The following is a 21,367-nucleotide window of genomic DNA, read 5'->3' on the forward strand; positions in this document are numbered from 1 at the left end:
CTCTCCTCTCCTCTCCTCTCCTCTCCTCTCCTCTCCTCTCCTCTCCGTGCCAGTGTGTTTTCCAGCCATGGGCCTCAAACACCAGTCCGCTTGTCTTTCTCGTCTCTGTCTGCCTCTGGCCTGATCTCTCTGCCTGAGGGTCTTCACCTCTGCATTGTTTATTCTGCACCATCACAATCTCCCTCTACTTCCCTTTTTTCCCCCAACAGAGGTTAACTGATAACGCCCTGCTGAATCCTCTAAACATGGGTGAGCTTTTTAGAAGTTGCTCTAGGATGGGTTTTTTTTTAAATGAAGCTGAGATATGACATAACTTTCTTGCCTTCCTCTTTTTCCCATTTCTCCTTAATTCCTGCTTTCTTTCACATCCACGCTTCTTTTCTTCCCTCTTTATTCCTCCTCAGTCTTTGTTGTTTGCTTCCAGTCCTGTTTTTCATTGACTTCCCCTGACTTGTTTCCATGCATGACTCTTCTTTTCTTTATCCCCAAATCCCCTCCTATCATCTCCTTTCTGCTGAGTTTTTCTTCCTTTTCTCATCTCCTCCAGTCCTTTGACAGAATCAGTGTATTTGGTGAATGCTGCAGGGCATCGCGTGTCTAATAAAAGCCACGTTTTGCATATTTTCTTAATTTTATTAAATAGTAAATAGCCATGCAAAATCTTGTAAGTGTGTCAGATTAAAAAAAAAAAAAAGAGTTCTGAGACACGTCACTTTAAATACTTCTGGATATCAGGAAGCTTATCCTGTCGAGCAGCGTGCAGCAGCGCCACCCCTGTATGATCTGCCTGACTTTCTAAACTCATTTCCTCTGCCTGTGTGTTGCTGCACGCCCAGCTTGGGCTTTTAGTGCCGGTCGATAAGACATGACCACCCCGTGAAGGTCATTCTGTCTCACTTCTCCAGAAACCAAAACTCCCAAACCTCTGTAAAGGCAGCCACAAAGATAACACAGCCCGTCTGCAATTTCCTCTCATGTCCCAGTTTTTTTCTTTCTTTCTTTTTTCCTCTTTTACTGTAAATGGAAACAGTTTTGCCTCTGAGATGTTTTTTGTTCCTGTGTAGTAACTTTCTGTGTCACCAGATGTTGCTGTAAGGAGGATTGTTGCGATGTCGCCAAAGAGAAAAGGACACGACTGTTTCCTTGTGGCCCAGAACATGCTGGTGCGTCTCGCTCTTGCAGGACAGATTTGAGGGCAGGCAGACAGATGGTTGGTGTCACACAGGGAAATGGATAGACTGACAGACAGATGGATAAAGACACAGCTTGATAATACATGCATATATATACAGAGAACGCCTCGGGCCTTCTTAATATGTGTTTAAAGACACAAGTAACATTTAAAAAAATATAACTATGTCATGCAAAATAAATATTTTCGAAGGGGCTTTGAAGAAAAAAAATGCCAGCTATATCTATGAAACTTTATCTTCAAGCCAACCTTTTAAATCAGCACATCCTCCAAACGCTTCCTCTTTAGGAATGCGGAGACAGACAGAGGTCTGTCAGACAGGCAACAGCAGAGCGATGGGGCAGATGTTAAAAGCTTTGAAAGCCATATTGATTTTTAGACTTTAGGCCTCGTATGTTGTTGCTTTAGATGCAAAACATGCATTATGTATGAATGCATTGTGTCACAGTCAACACATGAATTGTGAAGAAAACTCGAGTTCACATGCTGTTCATATCTTGGGGGGGAAGCTCGCATTTAGTATTCAGTGCACGTACTGAAACATGCATTCCATGTATCAGCAAAGTGGATTAAAAAAAAGAAGCTTCCTGTCTGGACAGGAGGTCGGAGGTCAGAGGTTATAGAAGGCAGCCTGGGGAATGATCCACACAAACACATGCACACAGAAATACAAATGCACAACCCGGACCAAAGGCAACTGGTCTGCATAGCAGTGATGCTCCTTCCATCCAGCAGGGGTGCTGTTACACAGGCAAAAACCCCCAGATCTGCACTCCTCTCCTCTACTTTATGGATTTTATAGCAAATAGATTTTAATTTAAGTCCTGTGCATGGATGAGTAAATGATAGCCTGCAAATAAGAGAAAGATGTCCTAAAAGTTCTTGCTTTGATGACATTGCTGAAAAACCTATAGGCTGTATAATAAGAATGCAGCCTATAGGTAGCAACAACTTTGAGGGATAACACAGATAAAGCGTTCTAACTTTTAGTACAATAAAATCCCTTATATATTGGGGTGTACAATGACAAATAAAGGAACCTTGATCCTCAAACCTTATTAATAAATTACAGAGTGACCATTCAAAGAATGGTATTTCTGTCAATACAAATAGCTACAAGAGCAGCTACATATGCCTTTCACAGGAAATGAGGAGCTGAAAATGCAAGAAGGCTCTGTTTTTCTCATTTTCTTTAGCTTACAAGGTCGTAAAGTGAAGCAGTCTCATAATCACTGTTTTAATTACACTCCAGTAAAAGGGAGTGTGAGCGAAGAGGCTAAAGGCTGTTCAGTGCACTTACAACAGGGCAAGGGATTGAAAATGTTATTCCAATCCTATTACAGTGTTTCTATGGAGTACTTACACAGGGTACCTGGAGATGTAAATATGCTGTAAATATGCTAACCACGGGCACTCTGATTCTTCTCCTAACTACCCAGCATATATATTAATACCCTGTGTGCATAAAGCATATACACTGTAGTTTTCTAAGCTGAACCATTTCACAAAATGTGATGACTTTTTCATTAATTTTTAATCTCAGTGTTTCTTTCTCACCCCAAAACACTACCCCACATCTCTCCTCCGCGCTACGAAGCGCTTGTTGTGATCAGCCAGGAGGGAGGTCTCCTTTCACCCACAATGTTGTCACTGTCTGTATCTCTCTCTCTCTCGTCACCCTCATCAGAACAGCCAAATTGTGTGTGTGTGTGTATGTGTGTGTGTTCATGCTGCTTCTCCACTTCCTCCTTCTTTCTATTTTTATTCTTTTCCAGAGTTTCTCTCCCAAATATCTGTCACCCTCACACTCCCTCCTTTTCCCCTCATTCTCCTCTCACTCTTCTAGCCCACGAAGAAAAAAAACCCATACCATTGGTTGCCATGGGAATTGGTTGCCATGGAGCAGCAAGGTTTTCATGTGGTCCTTGCATGTATGTGTGTGTGTATGTCTACTGTAGCGTGACAGAGTTTGGGTGTCATGTTGATTGGGAGTAGGGAGAGAGGTAATGCCAAGCAGTTGGCCTTGAACACCTGACCCATGTGCAAATGTTCTCACACACACACACACACACACACACACACACACACACACACACACACACACACACACACACACACTAGACTACAGAAAGTTATTGATCATGTATCCGAGCCCCAGGCCTGATCAGTTAACACCCACCAGCCGTGTGTATGTGCATCCAAAGCCACTTGAAGGGCGCGCTCACACACTCCTCCATCGTGTTAAAGTTGGTCAATGAGGCTTTGTCTGTAACTACAGGCTTCACGTTGGTCTGTAGAGAAAGATAAGTCAGGGATAATGGAGACATATGATGATGGAGAGTCACTGAGGAGAGAAAAGACAGATGGATGGAGTGGGAGAAGAAAAAGAAAGCAGTACTGACCGGAGGTAAAAATCGATTTAAGCAGCCTGTCAGGATAAGGCACTGGATTTGGCTGTCAAGCATCGATATTGGATGACCTGTCCATCCGTGCACTGTATTACAGATTTTGATGGGGTGGAAAAAAAGAGGTCTTGGTGGATTCTTTGATGGAGCTGAAATCGAAATATATTAGGCATTCTTATCACGCAATATGATCGCTTGTGTTAGCTTAAGCTGAAGTCACTGAGGTGGTGAAATGACATATTGATGAGGTGAAGTGGTTCGAATTGACAGATGTAGCATTAAGAGTGGACCCACTTAAGGATCACCCATCTGTTTCTTTACAGAACACCACTGATGAAGCTGACGTTCGACACTGGATGCATAGTAGAAGTTAGCAATATGCTATATGAAATCATGAAGTTGGTTTCACCAGCCTGCAAGTTGACCTCCTCAATTTAGTGCTCTCACCAAAATTTAAATAGAATTACTATTAGATTTATTGCACAGCCCTACCATGGGGACTTTATTGTGGTCCTGTAGTGCACTATTTTGTTGGGAAAGTGCTACTGCCATTGGAGGGCATGCTTGGTCTGCAGCAGCGTTTAGGTGGGTGGTGCCAAGACCCAAGGTTTTCTAACAGAAGGTGGTATTGTACTGAGATGAGCAGTGTTATCCTTTTTATCAGTCGCTGCTGTAATCTTGTGGCTGATCAGAGTATACAGATACTTCTACTCATGATTGTCGGGGAGGTGAATCTTTGTGAGGTGAAGATATAGGAGTGCTGGATAGAAAAGTTGATGCACGCCCTCCCCAAAGAGGCCAAAATCAATCATCGTGTGCTGGGTTCACAACTTTTTGTTATTTGACTGCTGAATTACAGACAAGTCTTTATATTTTTGTAGACACATGCCTTCACGCTAATGCAAACACTTCAGGGTGCATGCCTAAAGCATGTGGTATGCTAAAAGGAAATTACGTCATAGAAAGTGGCTGGATTTCAATGTCTTCCACTTGGCCTAGAGCAGTGGTTCTCAAATGTTTTCTGGTATGTTTCACTTAAGCTGAAAGAAGTTCACCATCAACACCCAACATTTCATCACTGCAGCTGTGTTTGCAGACAAGTCAACGTCTTCCATGCAAACTATAGATGACTCTGCTAGTCACGAAATAAATCCCAAGGACATTTTTTGGTGCAGGACCTTCTTTACGACCGATTTCACCCAAGCAAAAACCAGTAACCTCCAGCAGTCAGTTGGCCCAGCAAAACACATTTTTCCCCTTACGACCGGAGGTTGCCAGGGGGTCGCTGACTGGTCTCTATGCTTGTGTCACTGCGGCCTTAATCTTCACCCCATTGGCAGTGACTCTGTTTCCTTAATGGGGCCAGCCCCAAAGTTTGAGATCCACTTGCTTACACTCCATAAAGATTGTTTATTAATTGTATGATATTGATCTGTTGTCTATCTGTCTTATTATCCATATTATTTTTAATAGTATTGAAGGAGTGTGTGGGAAAAATGGCTTCCTCTGTGCAGCAGAGCCAGAATCCTGACATTGTGAGTTCAGACTGACCCAATTTGATGTCAGTGCAGTGACTCATACTAAAATATAAAACAGCTTTAAGGAAAATGAATGACTTGCCCACTAATCACACTTGATTTGTTTGGGTCCCATTTCAGATACCAGTAAGGGTTCACAGTTACTGTGCGCCGGCCTGTACTTAAGATCCCTGCAACACTGGAAGAGTGCTTATTTGAACAAAGACTTAGATAATTGACTATTTGTAACCTGACCGATTGTTAGTTGTGGTTATGTCTGTGTGACAGAAGGAGTCTAAATTACATTCAGTCAGTGTCGGTTAAAATAACAGACTATTATGGAACCACTAAGGCATGACGGTTATAAAACCACACAGTCTTAAATTCAACATCTTTGCAGACACACACACACACACACATGATCATGTTTCTGGTGGAACAACTTGATTGTAACACGTGCCAGAGGGCTTACTTATTGTGATGAGGAAGTGTGTGTGTTACCCACCTGGCTGGTGAGCTCATCTTGTTTCATAACTACACAGCAGTTATAATAAGCTTATGCTAGTTAGGTCTGCCCCGTAAACAGATATACACACTGAGACAGATGAAGAAGCGTACAGTGCGATACAGTAGAGCACTAGAGTTAGAATATTATAGATATATTATGTAGCACACCTTTCTCACTCTTTTGTCTTCTGTGGCTTTGTCTTCATCGCCACATATTTTTAGATCCTTTTCTTTTCTCACCCTCCTCTTCTCTCCAGCTCTGCAGCTTTCTCCTGAAGGAATGAAAGAGAAATGAGAGGAGGACGGCAAGTTAATGATGATCAAAACAATAGAATAAAAAATGTTGGGAAGAGGTCAAAATTAAACAGCGAGAGAGATCTTAACCTTACCGCCGTTGTTCATAGTAAGCCTGCATTGCATCACCTTTAACAGGTGTAGTCGCGTCCGTTTTTTTTTTCTTCTGTCACCAAATAATTGCTGGAGCAGAATTTAATATGACAGTGTAGATAAACAAAATGATTGCCTGTGGCATTTTGGTTTTTTTTCTAAATGTCACAATTTTTGCTGTGCACCTTTTTTAACAAGGCAAGCAGCTTATCTTGCAACAACAACGTGTTGAATTTGCACGCCTTTATAATATGAAATTCAAATATTGGCCTTTTTCAGGTTAAGCCATATTAGTGGTAACAGTTTTTGGAAGAAGTGTTAGAAATTTCAAGGCTACTTGAAACCTTTTGTTGTCCTTGTTTTGTCCCTGGTCTGTAATCAATCCTTATCTAAATGTGAGGTTTTTTTATTAGCACAAAATGTGACTTAGCATCATAAGACAGTGGGTAAAACGGTAACAATTGTATGTGTTGCATGCTGCTTGTGTTGAATGAGATTAGTGGATTAGATGCGGTTGTTTATGGTGCTTTGCTGATCTTTGCTTCAGCTGCATAGCATATTTACACATTTGTTTGCGGTCTTGTCTAATGAAAGAACAGTAAGACAAGTTTACCCGTGGGAGCATTTAAGGAAGAGTCACAGTGTTGTTAGGCCTGTCACCGTTTCACTGTAATTGTTTTCAGCTCAAAGTGGATTTATTATTTGTGGATATTTTATGTGATGGATGCTGCCAAAGCATGAGCACACAAAAACAGGGATGTGAATGTACATCATGTTATGTATATTATATTCAAGGAAAGCCTGAACGTGTTAGCTGTCGACTACAGTGTGATTTTTGTCCCGTCTTCCTCTGTTCATCCCCAACTGATTGTGTCTGATGGCTGTGCCTCCCTGAGCCTGGCTCTGCTGGAGGTTTCTTCCTGTTAAAAGGGAGTTTTTCCTTTCCCCAGTCACCAAGTGTTGCTCAAAATACTTGCTCGTTTGATCGTTGGGGATTCTCTTTAATATTGTAGCATCTTTATCTTAAAATATAAAGCGTCTTGAGGCGACTGAGTTGCGAGTTGGTGCTGCATAAATAATATTAAATAAAATTGAACTGAATTGTCTGTTGTCGTGATGGAAGTGGTCTCCTGTAGGATGACGGTGCCTCCATCTATAGAGCTCAAGGGGGTCAATGAATGGTTTGAGCTAGGGCATAGAAACTGTTTTAGCAGTGTGTGAGCTGGAAAGGTTTTGAAAACAAGGCAAAGGCTTTGCCCACAGCTAAAATGACTGGATGGTGTTGGTCTTTCAGATGAATAAAGAAATACGGAAATAAAAGTCCATGTGAAGGAACCTAATGTAAGATACAGCATGAAAGGTGATGTGTTGATCGTTCCAAGCTGGGAGCCATAAATGCCCAGAGTGCCGTATCTAAAACAGACACGTGTAACACCAGAGCACAAACGGAGCGTTTTGATCCCTCTCAGTCTCATCTATCGCTGATCTCTGGCTCTGGGTGTTGGAGGGTAAACAGCTTAGAGGATGATCTGGCATCATGGAAGCCTGGGAATGTGTGAAAAGAGAGAGAAGAGAGAGACTAGCCTCAGGCTACAACTACAGCCTAAAACAAAGACTTAAAAGTCTGGCTCCAGTTGCAAGTCACACCTTGACTTATATTAGAAGGCATCTCAAATCCTTGTGATCAGATTCAGCTTCCTGACAGATATTTGATTTTATCCACTTGGAAACAGCGCTAAACCTCTGATACAGTTGAGCATACTGGTTGTTGTCTTGTAGCCTCTAAATTTCTGAGTGTAGGCTAGAAGACATTAACCTTACCCAGGTAGGTAAGAAGAAGCAAATCATCTGTGACTGACAAGACCGTCATAGTCCACAGTGTACATTCATACTACACAGTCCAACAGTCCTGTTTGACTCAATGACCCCACCCCTCGCCGCCCAACATATTAAATTTATTATTTATTTATTGTCTAATCCCCAAACTTTTGTCAGTCCTCTTACAGTAGCTGTGCCTCTCTATCTATGCACTGCTGCCTTTGTTTCCCACAGACCCAACAGTCATCTTCATTTAGTGTATGACATTCAGCCTAACTCTTTAAGTCACCCAGCCCTTGCTCTTCTGTATCCCCAGTTTTAGTAGCTATGCAAAATGAAAACAGCCCTGCTGCAAAGCACTGCGTTGTAAGGCGTGTGTTGGTTAAAAAAAAAAAAGTGATTAACAAATAATATCCCCGGCATTTGGTTTGAGATAATGATTCACAAGTTTGAGAGCTTATCAGCAGCCAAAAGTCTGCACAGCATTATAGAATTATGATCGGGGATTTACTGATTTGGAAAGTTATTTCAGCATCAGTAATGTGATCCTTCATAGAAACCATTGTGTGGTAAACAGCTGAAATGTGGTGTTCAATATATAGTCTAACTGCCACAGATATCGGCTGGCTCGCTGATGTTGCAAACATCTTTTTTTTTTTTTACCAGAGTACACTGAACAAGCAAACCCTTTCGTCATTGCAGCCGTAACCTGGTCCAACCTCTAACATCTGCCCTTCATTACAGAGGAGCTCCACCAGTTTCACGCATTGGAGTCTGTTTAGCTTTGGGGACGTCATATGTGGAAAAATATTGTATAAAGCCACGAGTGACTCGGGATGGAGAAGAAATAGGATTAACTTTGATAACGTTGCTTAAGTCATCAAAAAAACTTTGGGTTAGAAAGAAATTGATACCAGACCTCTGTGGAAAACTCTTCATCTTTGATATAGACCAGAAGTTCTAGCAGCACCTGACTCACTAAGAAAACTGTAAGTAGTTGAGTTTCTTTGAAATACCTGAAAGTAGAAGAAGAATGTACAGAATATTTACTATATATTAAAGATCGACATTGCTGTTGTGTTGTCACTTATAAGTTTGTAGAGTACTATTTTGTGGCCAGCTGGAAGCATTTTGACCTTCACCCTTAAGCATACTCTGCTTCATTATAATCTCTTTTTACTCTAAATAGAAACATAGTTTACGTATTTTTATGCAAACATTATGTTGTCTTGAAGAAAACTTTAAACTTGTGATTAAGACTACAACCTCATTAGGAAGACGTTTACTGAAGGAAAAAAAGTATGTTAATTTTCCCATAGATTGTTTATAACCGTTTTATTGCATCAATAAAGCCGGACTTACCCCCTTCTGGTCCCAGGAAAGTATGCCGGTGTGTATTTCCTTTAAATACAGCATATGGCGTGAAAAAATCATTTTGATCCTTCATCTTGAGACTAACAACATAATAAAGCATTTGCAAGTTGACAAAGCACCTATTTTGTGCTTTAGCTTTGAACACTATGGGCCAAATGTGGCAAACATAGGATGAGTGCAAAAAAAAAAAAATACAGCTCATGTATGTTGTTAATTTTACTGGTGTTGTTTTCTAAACTTGTGTGCATTCAGTTCATTTCAATATCAAATGCAAACAAATATTTGCTATGAAATTGCCCACTAATGTTAGTAAGTGAGTTTTTGCAAGCTTCATATATTGTGACTTGAGATAGGACTCCTCCCACAAACGCATATGGAATACATGTCTTTTTTTTTTATTATTTTGCTTTAAACACTAAAACCAATACATTAGTAAACCTTTCTTCTCTTGCATCACCGTGAAAATGTTTACATTTTTATCCTGATTAACTAAACTTTCTAAGTCCAATGTAAGTGTGCATATGATAAGCTTCGTTTATGGTACTCTTTAAGAGTCACTCTGTGTAACTGACTGCTCTAAATTTGATGCACAGTTCTATATAAAGGTGACCTTAACAGCATATACTCTGGCTTCACATGACCCACAAACCTCCCAAAAATGCCAAACCTTGTGTCAGAACTGTAACAGTGCTTCTAAAATGAATTGCAGTATGGACAAGTTGTCACTGAAACACACTGTCTTAACATTCAAAACAGAAACACATCAGTGTTTCCTGATCCACATGTTTCTCCGGCTTTGCCAGTAAACGTGTGCTGGGGAGTGGCTTGTGCATTTCATCACTTTGCAAAGGGAGTTGAGGCTATCCCTAATCATCTGATGGGTACCCTGCCTGTTGTACAGCTGTGGCCTATACCCTTCGACATCCAGTGCTGGAAAAACACGTGTCCAATAAAGACCCCTGTGGAAGCATACTATCAGGCTGGGTTCCAGTGCGCACACCCTCTCCTGATCCAGCTCCAGTGTCTTGTCCCCAGGCTCCAGCCCCAGTTCTCGCCCTCTCCCCCAGTGCACTCTTGACCAGTGCGCCCAGAGCAGATGGAGAGCAAAGAAAACTGTGTCACCACCCGCCATGTCTCGCTTAATCACCCCTCCCTTTTCCTTTTTCTCATTCCTCTCCCTCTCTTTCCATCCTCCCACTCTCTTCTTTCCTCACTCTCAGGATTTGGAGCGTCAAACATTGATTTGTCTTTATTTTTAGAACAGCTGTGAGCATACGTGTGTGTGTGCTGTATTTGTTTGTCCGCGTCTGTATGCCAGACGCTCATCCGCACCGTAGGTCGTGGGTAGTTTGATTGGTGTTTGGGTGCGCGGCGGCACACGAGTGTGAGAATGTGTTGGCGCTTTTTTTCTCCAAGTTAATCCCTTAAGAAGAGGTGTGGTTCTCTGTCTCTCTCTCTCTCTCACTCCCCTCACTGCGCACTCGCCTCCACTCTGTCCCTCACTCTGAGCGCAATATCATCACATGCTCTCTAGCTCCTCTCGTCCTCTCATGTTTTCCTTGTTGCTGCCAGTCTGAGGGACGTCTTTCTCTCAGCTTGCCATCTCTCTGCATCTTCTCTCACTTGCTGTTGTTTGAAATGAGTTCCTGGGGCGAGATGGGGGAGGCCATTGAACTCAGGTGAGTCAGATACAGTGTAGGGGATGTGGTCCAACCTCGGGAAGGAACTGATTGATGGTATTCAGCGTACATGTGCGTTTTTGCTTTGCAGGGTATCTGTGAATACGTTTCACATTATTTTTCCTGCATATGTGTGTAATCGTGTATCTGGGTACATTCTGGATTCTAACTGGGTCAGCTGTTACTGTAGCAATCAGCACCTTGGACTGTTTTTCCTCAGCCTCACCTTGTTTTCTGTTCATCAGCTTGACCCTGACCCAGCTCTGTAGAGGTCAGCAAAGGATCCGTGTTTTTTCACAGCAGAGACAACTGTGTTTGCTGTTGTTGTTGTGTTTTTTGGCTATGGTTGTGTTTTCCGTCACTGCTAAACTGATAATAGGTCTAGTCTACCCTGCATCCACAGGGCTCATAGCGGCTAATAGCCTTAGCAGATGCATTAGCCCCCATGCCCATATGGAAGAGATTAAACCTGCTAAATTGATAGAAACGCCCAACATTTTATTTTTATTTGCACAGCGTTAGTGCCGGCACATAATTTCTGTGCACATATAGATCTGAGCATGCTCAGAAGTTCATGCATGGACACCTGCCATATACCCTTTGCCCAGAGCAAGATTTGTGTTAAATTCCCTCCCAAATTCAGCGCCTCTTCTCAGTTTCTCACTCCCATTCTCTCCCTGTCCTCATGATTAGATAATTGTGAGGCCAGCTCTCATGAATGTTGAGAACAAGGCATAAGAGTGAGAATGCCGCAAGTGACAGAGACCTGTGTGATGAGTGAAATGAGGACAAATTGAGGTGAGACACTCAACGTGAGGGTGATAACAAGAGGATGGGTGTGAAAGTGAAACTCAGGAGTGCTAACAAAGAAAAGAGCAGGGAGTGGATGTGAGGAAGAAGCTGGGGCAAAGCAGAATCATTCTGGAGAAAATGTACATTTGCTCCCTTTTTCTTTGGAAGAAGCAGGAGAGGAGAAAATATGGAGAGGATGACAGGGTTAAAAAGAAAAAAAGAAATAACAGACGTGAATGTGAATGCTTCACAGATGCCGCAGTGTTTATTAGACACAGGTTAAAACTCAAAGACTATAAGGTTAATTCTGCTTTTACTGCGAGAGTTCAGAGTGTGTGAATGCAGCCAGAGCCACGCCAGGTCATTTGGCATTGTTCACTGACACAGGAGTCTGACGTATATTCTGCACAATTCAAGCACAAGGGTGGAGCTGGTAAGACCCTGAGACATTACTGCAGTAGTTCTTGCAAAAGTTATTTGGCTCGCTAGTGTTTGACTGATTTCCAGTTGTGCAAAATCTTTTGGTTCACAAAATCTGTCACTGCACTGTGAACACTAAACATTAACTTGTGTCGTATGTGAATTTAAGAAGGTAGGAAAACTTATGGACTTTGGGTTTAACATCTTGCGTGCAATTTGCCGAAGCCCCTGGGAGCAACTAAACTAATACTTACCTCTTCCTTAGTGAGAAGACAATAAACAGTCCTTTGGGTGTGTGGTTTTAGCTGCAGTACCTGAAAAGAATCTGCCATTCCTAGCTAGTGAGCTAGCACCGGCAACATCACTGATCCCTGGTACTTGCAGAGCACTTCATGTGCTGGGAAAACACTTATGGACTCAAAATATCGAGTGTAAGTAGTGTAGAAGCATGCTATTTAAAACACAGCATTAGGTCAAAGACTTCCATCGAGTTGCAGATTTGTATGCAATATGTCTCCTGCCTGCAGTATCTGCTGGTTATTCTACGATTTCCTTGGTTTGTAGATTTATTCGCTGACCCTAGAGATGAAAGTGGGCCGCGCACTTTGCTGTCACATCACAAGTGTAGTACAACCGATAAGCTGACCTGTGGCTCTGGCCTGAACTGATAGCAGGGAATACAAAGTGGAAACACAGCATGACAATATGATACTGGAGCATATTGACTAGACTGCTCCACTTCACGCCTGGGTGCGCTGTGTTTAGATTAGCACACACACACACACACACACACACACACACACACACACACACACACACACACACACACACACACACACACACACACACTTTTTCTGTTACTGTTACAGACACACCCCAGGCGCACAATCGTGACCACTCTTTTGGTACAGATGGAGACGCACAAAGATGCACTCATATAAGGTCATATAGAAGCACGCAGACAGGAACAAACACACATAAAGCTAGCCTGGTTTCTTTGCCTGCTGTTCCAAGGGCAGAAGGGGATTTGGATATTGTTATGTTAATCTGCCTCTCTTTTGTGCCTTGGAACCCATTCAGACACATACGCACGCACGTACACGCACGCACACACACACACACACACACACACAGGTATGACAAGAGTCAAGGGTACAGAAGGGTACTGGTACAAAAAAAAGGGGAGAGGAGGCAAGTCGCCTTGTACAAACACACACGCCAACACTGATATAGATAGTCCTCTCTCCAGGCTTAACTTGGGTGGGTGGGAATTGAAACAGAAACAGGAGGGGCAGGGACACAGCTTTGTGATTAGCCTGGAGGAAGAGGATAATAGGTGTGGGAGCTGCGTGTGCGTCTCCTGGTGATGAGGAGGAGGTGTATGTGTATGTGCGTGCCTGAATGTACACGCACGTGCTTCTCTACGGCTTCGCACTCCCTCTGCAAAGGTAACAGAATGTAATTTAAAGTTTCCCAGTTCAACCCTATTTGCAGAAAGCAGTGGGAAGCAGATCATTTTAATTTCAGGATGGTTTTTTTTTCTGACCTCCTCACCCACGACATCGATTGTTCCCCCACTTTTGTTAGTGCTTTAATATATAGCGGCAATGAAATTTGTTTTTCTTTCAGGGGAAGATTACATTTTCTTCCACTGACTTTATCTGATCTCAGACTTATTCGATTTTTGGCTTGAATAGGCGAACTGGGAACAGAAGAAAAATGGCATGTACATCAAAATCAGAATCAGAATACTTTATTAATCTCTAAGGAAATTATGCATTTTTGTGTTTGCTTGTGGTTATGAGTAGTAGTAATAGGTAAACTGGGGGTAAGGAACTTCCCTTAAGAGTAGTGCATATTTAAATTGCTAGCATAACACAAAATAGTATATGTTACCATTATTTTGGCAGTGCTGTTACATATCATGCATCATGGAATCTTTGTAACACATTGTTTTTAAAAGGGTTTGTTTAAAGGGTTTCAATAATGTCCAATTCCTAAATCTATTTAACAACTGTTAGAAAAAAAAAAAAAAAAAAAAAACACATTTAATTATTTATTTATATATAATATATATATATATATATATATAATATATATATTATTATATATATATTATTTTTATTTTTTTTTTTTTTTTTTAAATTAGTAATTCATTTTGTGCATTGTTTAAAAAAAGGCGTGCAAGTGTAAAATAGCGTTAGCATAGAATTCAAGCTAACTAGCTAAATTTAGCTAATGCTACTTGGTGTAACACCTATTAGCTGTTGTATGTTTTACTTTCTTAGGACTCATTAGTGGTATGATAACCACTGATTACAACACCACAATACTTATGAAATGGGGACAGTAAAATGTGTTTTACCTTGTCAGAGAAAACTCTGGAATGCTGCTTCCTGCTTCTATTCCTTTTCATAGTTCTCACAGAAATTTCACTCGAAGTAGGGGTGGGCGATATATCGAATATACTCAATGCCTCCCGAGTTTTTCCATGTTGTTAAAATGGCTCTATCGTAACCATCAGGTATTAATTGTCAGGAAAATATTAAGATGTTAAGCATGCAATTCACTGTGGTTTTTTTTCTCCCACACACTGTGAATGCCTCATTAATAGCCCCCTCCCAACTGGAATTTTTTGCTGCCTGGAGCACTGCACTGAGCATGCGTATTTATATACTACAAATGGGAAAACAGGCAAGAGTTGGAAGTTTCAGACAAGCGTAGATGTTGAACAAAATGCGGAAGCAAAACATGCCATAAAACTGTTGCCACAAAAGGTAGCAGGACCGCAAAATTATTCCTCTGCAAAATTAAGACTTATTTAAACTCAAAACAGCACTTTTTAAATTTCACTTTGTTTTAGTTTTTGTCATGAATTATAGCTCATATTTTTTGTTGCTATAATCTTTTGTTTGTCGTCATTTTTTATGGTAGTACTGATTAGCATCTTTAGCTCACTGTCTGAAGGACAGCTCACCCATCAGGCGTTAGTCTGTGTGTCTGCAATTCATAAGAATTGCTACTCCTCCTAGAGTATTGGTCAGATTTTAGTGAAACTTGCAGACAATGATCACCTAATGGATCTTCATTGAAACTGTGCTCAGTGACAACGTTCACATTCGTTATTTTATGGGCAATAACCTGTGAATTGAGCTACACTGATATCAGATTTATAAAAGCAACAAATGGTCATATTTTTTCACATTCCTTCTAGCAACATTATATTATACATTAAAAAAACTTTCTGCCCAAAATGCTGACTTTTATTAGTTGAATTCCATGTAAATTTTTAATGTAATTTTGTTTGATACGTAGAATCTGGCCAAAGGAAATTTACTTTATCGATATACATTCAGTTTATAACGAGCACATCTTCCTTAAAGATCAAAGATTTAAATAAATTAAGCTTTGCTTTTAAATATTTCAGTTTCATTTTACTTTTATTTTTTAACATTTTTTTGAGAGTAAAAAATTATTCCTTAAGTGTACCTACATACCACTTTGCTATCTGTGACCTGGTAACATAGGAAGGTTGCTAAAGTCTATTGAAAGAAACACAAGCATGTGGACCATCGTATTTGGAGGAGAAAACAATGGTTAGAGGTCAAATACCTGGCCACAGATTTGACTGTAAACATCCATTATAGCTAGCTATACTTGGCTTGACTTTGATCGATTGCAGCTGTGGCACTTGTGGCACATCTTGCAGGTAGACTGTGTATGATTGATGTAGCTAATGTGATGTCACACATTGGTTTGAGGACTACTGTTTTTAAGCCTTCAATAACACACTTTTTTTCCTGTCTGTGTCTTTTCTTAATGAAACTTTGATAACCTGCTTTATCATCAGTTTTACTCTAAATAGGATCATAATTCACTGAAGTGGAAGCCGTGTTGTATCAAAGAAAACTAGCACAAGTTGACATGATGAAGTTCATGAGGTCATCTGTCAAAGGAGAAGTAGCGTAATTTGCTCTTTGTTACAGTCTCAGTGGCAGCCGGTGAAGTCGTCCCTGCTCATAATTAGGCCACGTCCACACTAATGCGTTTTCTCTCCGTTTTGGCCTCCCGTACACACGGAGACGGCGTATTCCCCGAAGGAAAACGCAGCGTTTTCAAAATGCTCTCGAAAACACATACATTTAAAGACGATGCTTTTGCGTCGCAGTGTGGACAGCAAAAATGGAGACTTTCGAAATCGATGACACATGTTAGTCATATGATGCAGTCATGTGACCAATTAAAAATAGCGGAGGGAATTATACAGCCATTGTTTTGTTTGCGTTCAGTTTTGACAGCCCTATTAAAGATTAATATCAGTCTGTACATGCTTCAGATAGCTTTTCTTCAAATTCTTTAATTCTCACTCGCTTTTGCGACTTTGTGTTTTTGTGTTACTCGCAGCAGCAACTCCACCTCATTGTTAGTCCATTTAAAAAACTCGGTGCTTTTCCGCCACATTTTGCCGCGACATTTCAAAGAGCTGGAAAGTAAACAAACGGCAGACAAAAATGAGGCAGGCCCAATCTTCTTGCGTTTCACGCATGCACAGTACTGGAACGTAAGCGTTTTCGACCGTTTCAATGTGGACGCACAACTCTGTAAAAATGACTGAAAACGCTAGTGTGGACGCGGAGCGTTTTTTTTAGACGAAAACGCCGTTTTCAAATCTATCCGGGCTAGTGTGGACATAGCCTTTGGAAGGCATTACTTTTCACAACTGGCGCTTATGTGTTCGCATTGTTTTTCCGTGCAGTGAAAGACCTAGCGTCGACCTGACGTGTAGCTACATTTCTCGGGAGGTGCACGTCAGGTTGCGGTGTAGGGTTAAAATCGGGTTCTGTTTAGCAGAAGTATAGTTCATGTGTAACTTTCTGGCATATTGCCTCAATGTGAGAAATTAGTTTCAGTAAATCAGTTTAGATGAAAGAAAAATGAGAGAACTGATCCTGGGTCAGCTGGTTGAGTCACCTCCATCTACTACAAGTGCTTACCATCCCGATGAGAACCTGTTTCTCATGCTCTAATCACCCTTTGCTGCAATAGTGCCCTAAATTGTCACTTTGCTTTGAGTCACAGAGGGCCATTCAGTCGCATTAACCAGGATGAGCATTCACTGTCTCGCTTTCACACGCACACTTGTGCACACTCTGTACATAATTATATTGGGACAGCTTTCAGTAAGGTCTCAAACTGCCCAGAACCCCCCTAAAAGATCATGTTGCATTAGAGGGTCAGAGGAAGGACAGGGTGTGTTTGTACGTCTAGCAGTCGGAGTCAATCCAATTGGTGTCTGGTAAGCGTATCGACTTTATAACACACCACGCAAGCACACACTCACTCACACACTCTCACTCTTGCCTTCATATAATTCATCTAAGTTGTTCTCCACAGAGAAGTCATGGCTTATAGACTGCAGTGACAATTACAACATAATCAATATGGCCGAGATGATGGGTGGGGCGGAGCTAATCGCTGTAGCGATAACTGTTAGTTGTGACCTGAAAATATGACTGATCTGTTATAGAAGGGGATACAGTAACCAGTATTGGATGTTTAGAGCTGATCCAGCTTTTTTTAAGGGATTTAAGAATTGTATCTAAAATGATATACTGCAGGCCTTCTGATATATCCACACATTTCTATCACATTTGCAATTTTCTTGTTGAGTCAAATCCACTGAGAAAAGACTTGACCATGTGATTTCCTTTCACAAAAAATAATTTTTTAAAAAATAAATCCAGTTATTCAGAGTTTATATGCTGGTGGGTATTGAATTATTTGCTGACAATGAAGTTAGACAGAGGTAGGATCTCTTCCCAGGCACAGTTTTCTTTTTCTTTGTTAGATTTTGTAAAATAATTAACCCAGCTCACAGTGCAGGTACACACTGAGGGGAATCTAAAGGCATGGGAATTGACTTCATAAATAATGCATTTTGAAGAGGAGAAAATCATTCAAGGACATGCCTGTACACTATATTACATGGTGTTATGAGCAGTATTAAGCAGGAGTACAGTGTGAGAAGCAGTGCATTAAAGAAAACTACTATGGATTGCGGATTGGCCCTGAATTTCAATGACTGAGAGATCTATGAACCCACTTTCTTTTTAAGACTTGGGCCTGGTTTATGGAGCAAACTGAGGCACGTGTGTGTGTGCGTGTGTGCGTGTGTGCGTGTGTGTGTGTGTGTGTGTGTGTGTGTGTGTGTGTTTGTGTGTGTGTGTGTGTGTGTGTGTGTGTGTGTGTGGGTGAGGAGAGAAACAGTGAGAGGGAGATAGAGATGGAGACAATAGCCACAGTGGATGCCAGGCTGATGGTTTAACACATGGCTCTGCTTCAGCTGCCACTGTACATCAGCCTGTACAAATTCCTAATCTCGACAGAAGGGAGCAGTTTTGATGCATTTAAACCTCCACGCTTACAGGAAAGCTGCCTCCACAGTGTATACAGCACTCCACTGATCTGTATCTGCTCTTCCCAGAGAGGCTCTGCTTTAGATTTGTTCGCAGTAACTACTACACCTTAGGGTATAAATGTTTCATATAGCTTCAGACGAGGGAGCGCAAACTCAGTTTGTACATTTTAAGTTTTTACAAGTGTTTGAGCTCTGATTCTTTCTTTTTCTGACAAGCGTTGCTGTTCTTTTTTCTCAGTTTTTGAAATGCAAAGACTTTTGGGGATGTGAAAGTTTAAGTTGAAATATTTAATTTAGCAGTGTTATGATTAAAACCTAATATTTGGCCATTTTAAAATCCGATAATCTGATATGTATCTTCCAATTATTATTTTTTCAGACACATTCAAAAACAGATTTCCCTATTTATTCAATGACAGTCTGCGTAACTCTGCTTGGATCGGTTAGTTCTTGTGTGTGGGGTTTTTTTTGTGTGTTTTTTTTAGTGTTCCTAGTTGCAGGGTGGCCTGGTGTACAAACTATGCATCGTAAACACTCTTTACTTTTTAAATTTCCCCTTATTGTTATAAATGGTGACACAAATAGATCAGCAAATAGCTAATAGCAGCTGGAAATACTGGCCAGGCTTTAGTTGTTGTAGTTTGTTGTCGAGGTGGGATCCAATGTTTGCGTTGGTTAAGAGGTCGCTAATGGGTCACCATGTCCAAGATTTCTGTAGTAACTAACTGCATTCAGGTAATACCCAGTTTAGCACAGAGAATGGTATTTTTGTACATGTGAATGTGCAGGAATTCAAAGTATTACAAAGCAGTAAACTATTGGAGATTGTTTGCTCCATCTGACACAAATCCTGCAGGGAGGGAGTTGTTTCCAGGAAATAACAAAGGCTTAGAGACGCACAAAACACACTCTCTGTATCTGTATCCTTCTCCCTCATAAACATACATAGTCCTGCTTAGATTAATAAAACACTGCACTGCATCCTGTCCTGGGACAAACTTCAGTCTAAATACAAGTGCCCTGGTTTATGTCCGCTGCATCACACTCCTTTATACTTTAATCACACACACACACACACACCACCTGTCACTTTCAGGGAGTATGAGACACAGAGAGACATACTTGGGGATAATAGTAATGGTAGTATGTGTCAGTGTCTCTATGTGGGTCACTCAGTGTCAGTGTGTGAAGTCTGCAGGGACCACAAACTGGGTCAGTTTTTACTGCGTGTGTGCGCGTCGTGTCAGCATAATGTGCCTGCACCCGATGTGTTTGCTGATTTATGCAAACATTACCTATTAGGGTAATGTTTTCATTGTTTTGGTTTGGAGCAGAAAAGCTGGCTGCCAACCCAACACCACCATATTACAATTTCTTAGCAGAGAAATTCCTTTTCAAAGGTAAATACGTAGGACTTCAGCTGTGGGATAGTATCTGCACTTATTACACTTTATACTCTTTAACACTGAAGGGAATCGTGAAGGCAGGAAAACATTCTAAGCTCATAAACTTGAGAATGCTTGCATATTGCACAAACACTATGCTAATTATGCTGCAGTCACACTTGGGAAAACTAAATTATTACGAAAGTGTGCAATGCACTTGCGATATCTTTGCCGTTGATGTGGCTGCTCTGCAGATGGTGATCGTGTCTGCAAACACTCACAGTCAGTTAGCATTTTCAGAGTCACTTTGGTGGATCAAGACGGTCATAAAACAGCGATAAGATGGAGTTCAGATGGAGCATGGTCATCTTCTTGGGGAACCAGTCTGTCGCTCCAACTACTTGTGAATCTGTCCCAAAATATTTTACTGCAATATCCGGAAAACCGGTGAGAGTTTTCCTAATTGCAAGGAGGTTGCTGTCCTATTTTTACTCTAGTGTGACTGAGCCAATAGGACACCATGCATGAGCTGAACTTTGTAGGGACACATCTGTGTTTAAAAAATCTTAGGTAATATTCATGTTTTGTTGGCCGTGCTTAAAAAAAAAAGCAAGTTTAAAGAGTTATCAAAAATCCAACCATTACGCAGATCATTTCGAACTTATGTAACACAACTGACATGGCTGTTTGCAATTACAATGTGATTACTGAGTTTAGGACCAGTAATGTATGTGTTGTAATTTGTTAACCCACTGTGGATCTTTTCAGAGTATAATACACTCTCGCTCCTGCATGCTGCTGTGGTAATAGAGACCTTTGATACTTTCCCATTCCACTATGACTTTAAAGTTGTGAGTCATACTCGCAGCTTTAGCGGAACACCTCAGCGTCTTATTTGCACAGCCAAAGAGCCAAAGCCGGACTTTAGTAGAGTGGGTACAGTGTGTCCAGATAAAGTGGTCAGCACTATGATGACTAAGCCAAGACAATACTCTGTTACTGCACTCACAAAGATAAACACACACACACTGGAGACTTGCTCCACCTCTCTATGTCCATTCCTAGTTTCTTTTGAGCTCCACACACATATGGCTTTCCGTAATACGAGGTGGCAGTGAGTCATTGTGTGTGTGTGTGTGTGTGTGTGTGTGTGTGTGTGTGTGGTAACATCACCGCTCTCACCCCTACTCCCCTTCTTGTTTGAGCTGTGTTTTTCTTGAGCATCTGGTTGAGGAGATGTGTGAGGGAGGAGTATGTCCCATTTTGCCAAAATCTCTGGGCCGATGTTGAACACGGAACATCTGGATCAGGGAGGGACGTTACGTACGTACGTACGTGTGTGTGTGTGTGTGTGTGTGTGAAAGAGAGGCATTGTGCCAAAGAAATCAATCGGAGTCACATCTGGCAGGCACAAAACGCAGCTGGACGCACAAGCAGTCTTAACACAGATCATGTGTTGTTAATACAGAGGTG

General features: G+C 41.2%; 1 protein-coding gene across 5 annotated transcripts in view; it reads left to right on the forward strand.

Moving 5' to 3' along the window:
- The window catches only part of numbl (NUMB like endocytic adaptor protein), a 61,949-nt gene that overhangs the window by 19,623 nt on the left and 20,959 nt on the right, over positions 1-21,367 (forward strand). The window contains exon 1 of one of the 5 annotated variants that reach the window (XM_014334945.2): positions 3,286-8,815. The exons of 2 other annotated variants lie outside the window; for them this stretch is intronic. Coding sequence is in view for 1 of the 3 variants with exons in the window: in XM_014334942.2 (XP_014190428.1) it covers positions 10,839-10,879 (41 nt within the window). In the remaining 2 variants the exon portion in view is untranslated. 2 more of the 5 variants (XM_014334942.2, XM_014334944.2) reach the window with 2 other exon arrangements.

This window comes from Haplochromis burtoni, unplaced genomic scaffold (assembly GCF_018398535.1).
Source record: "Haplochromis burtoni strain Fernald_Lab_line unplaced genomic scaffold, NCSU_Asbu1 Contig_94, whole genome shotgun sequence".
In the NCBI taxonomy this organism is placed as follows: domain Eukaryota; kingdom Metazoa; phylum Chordata; class Actinopteri; order Cichliformes; family Cichlidae; genus Haplochromis; species Haplochromis burtoni.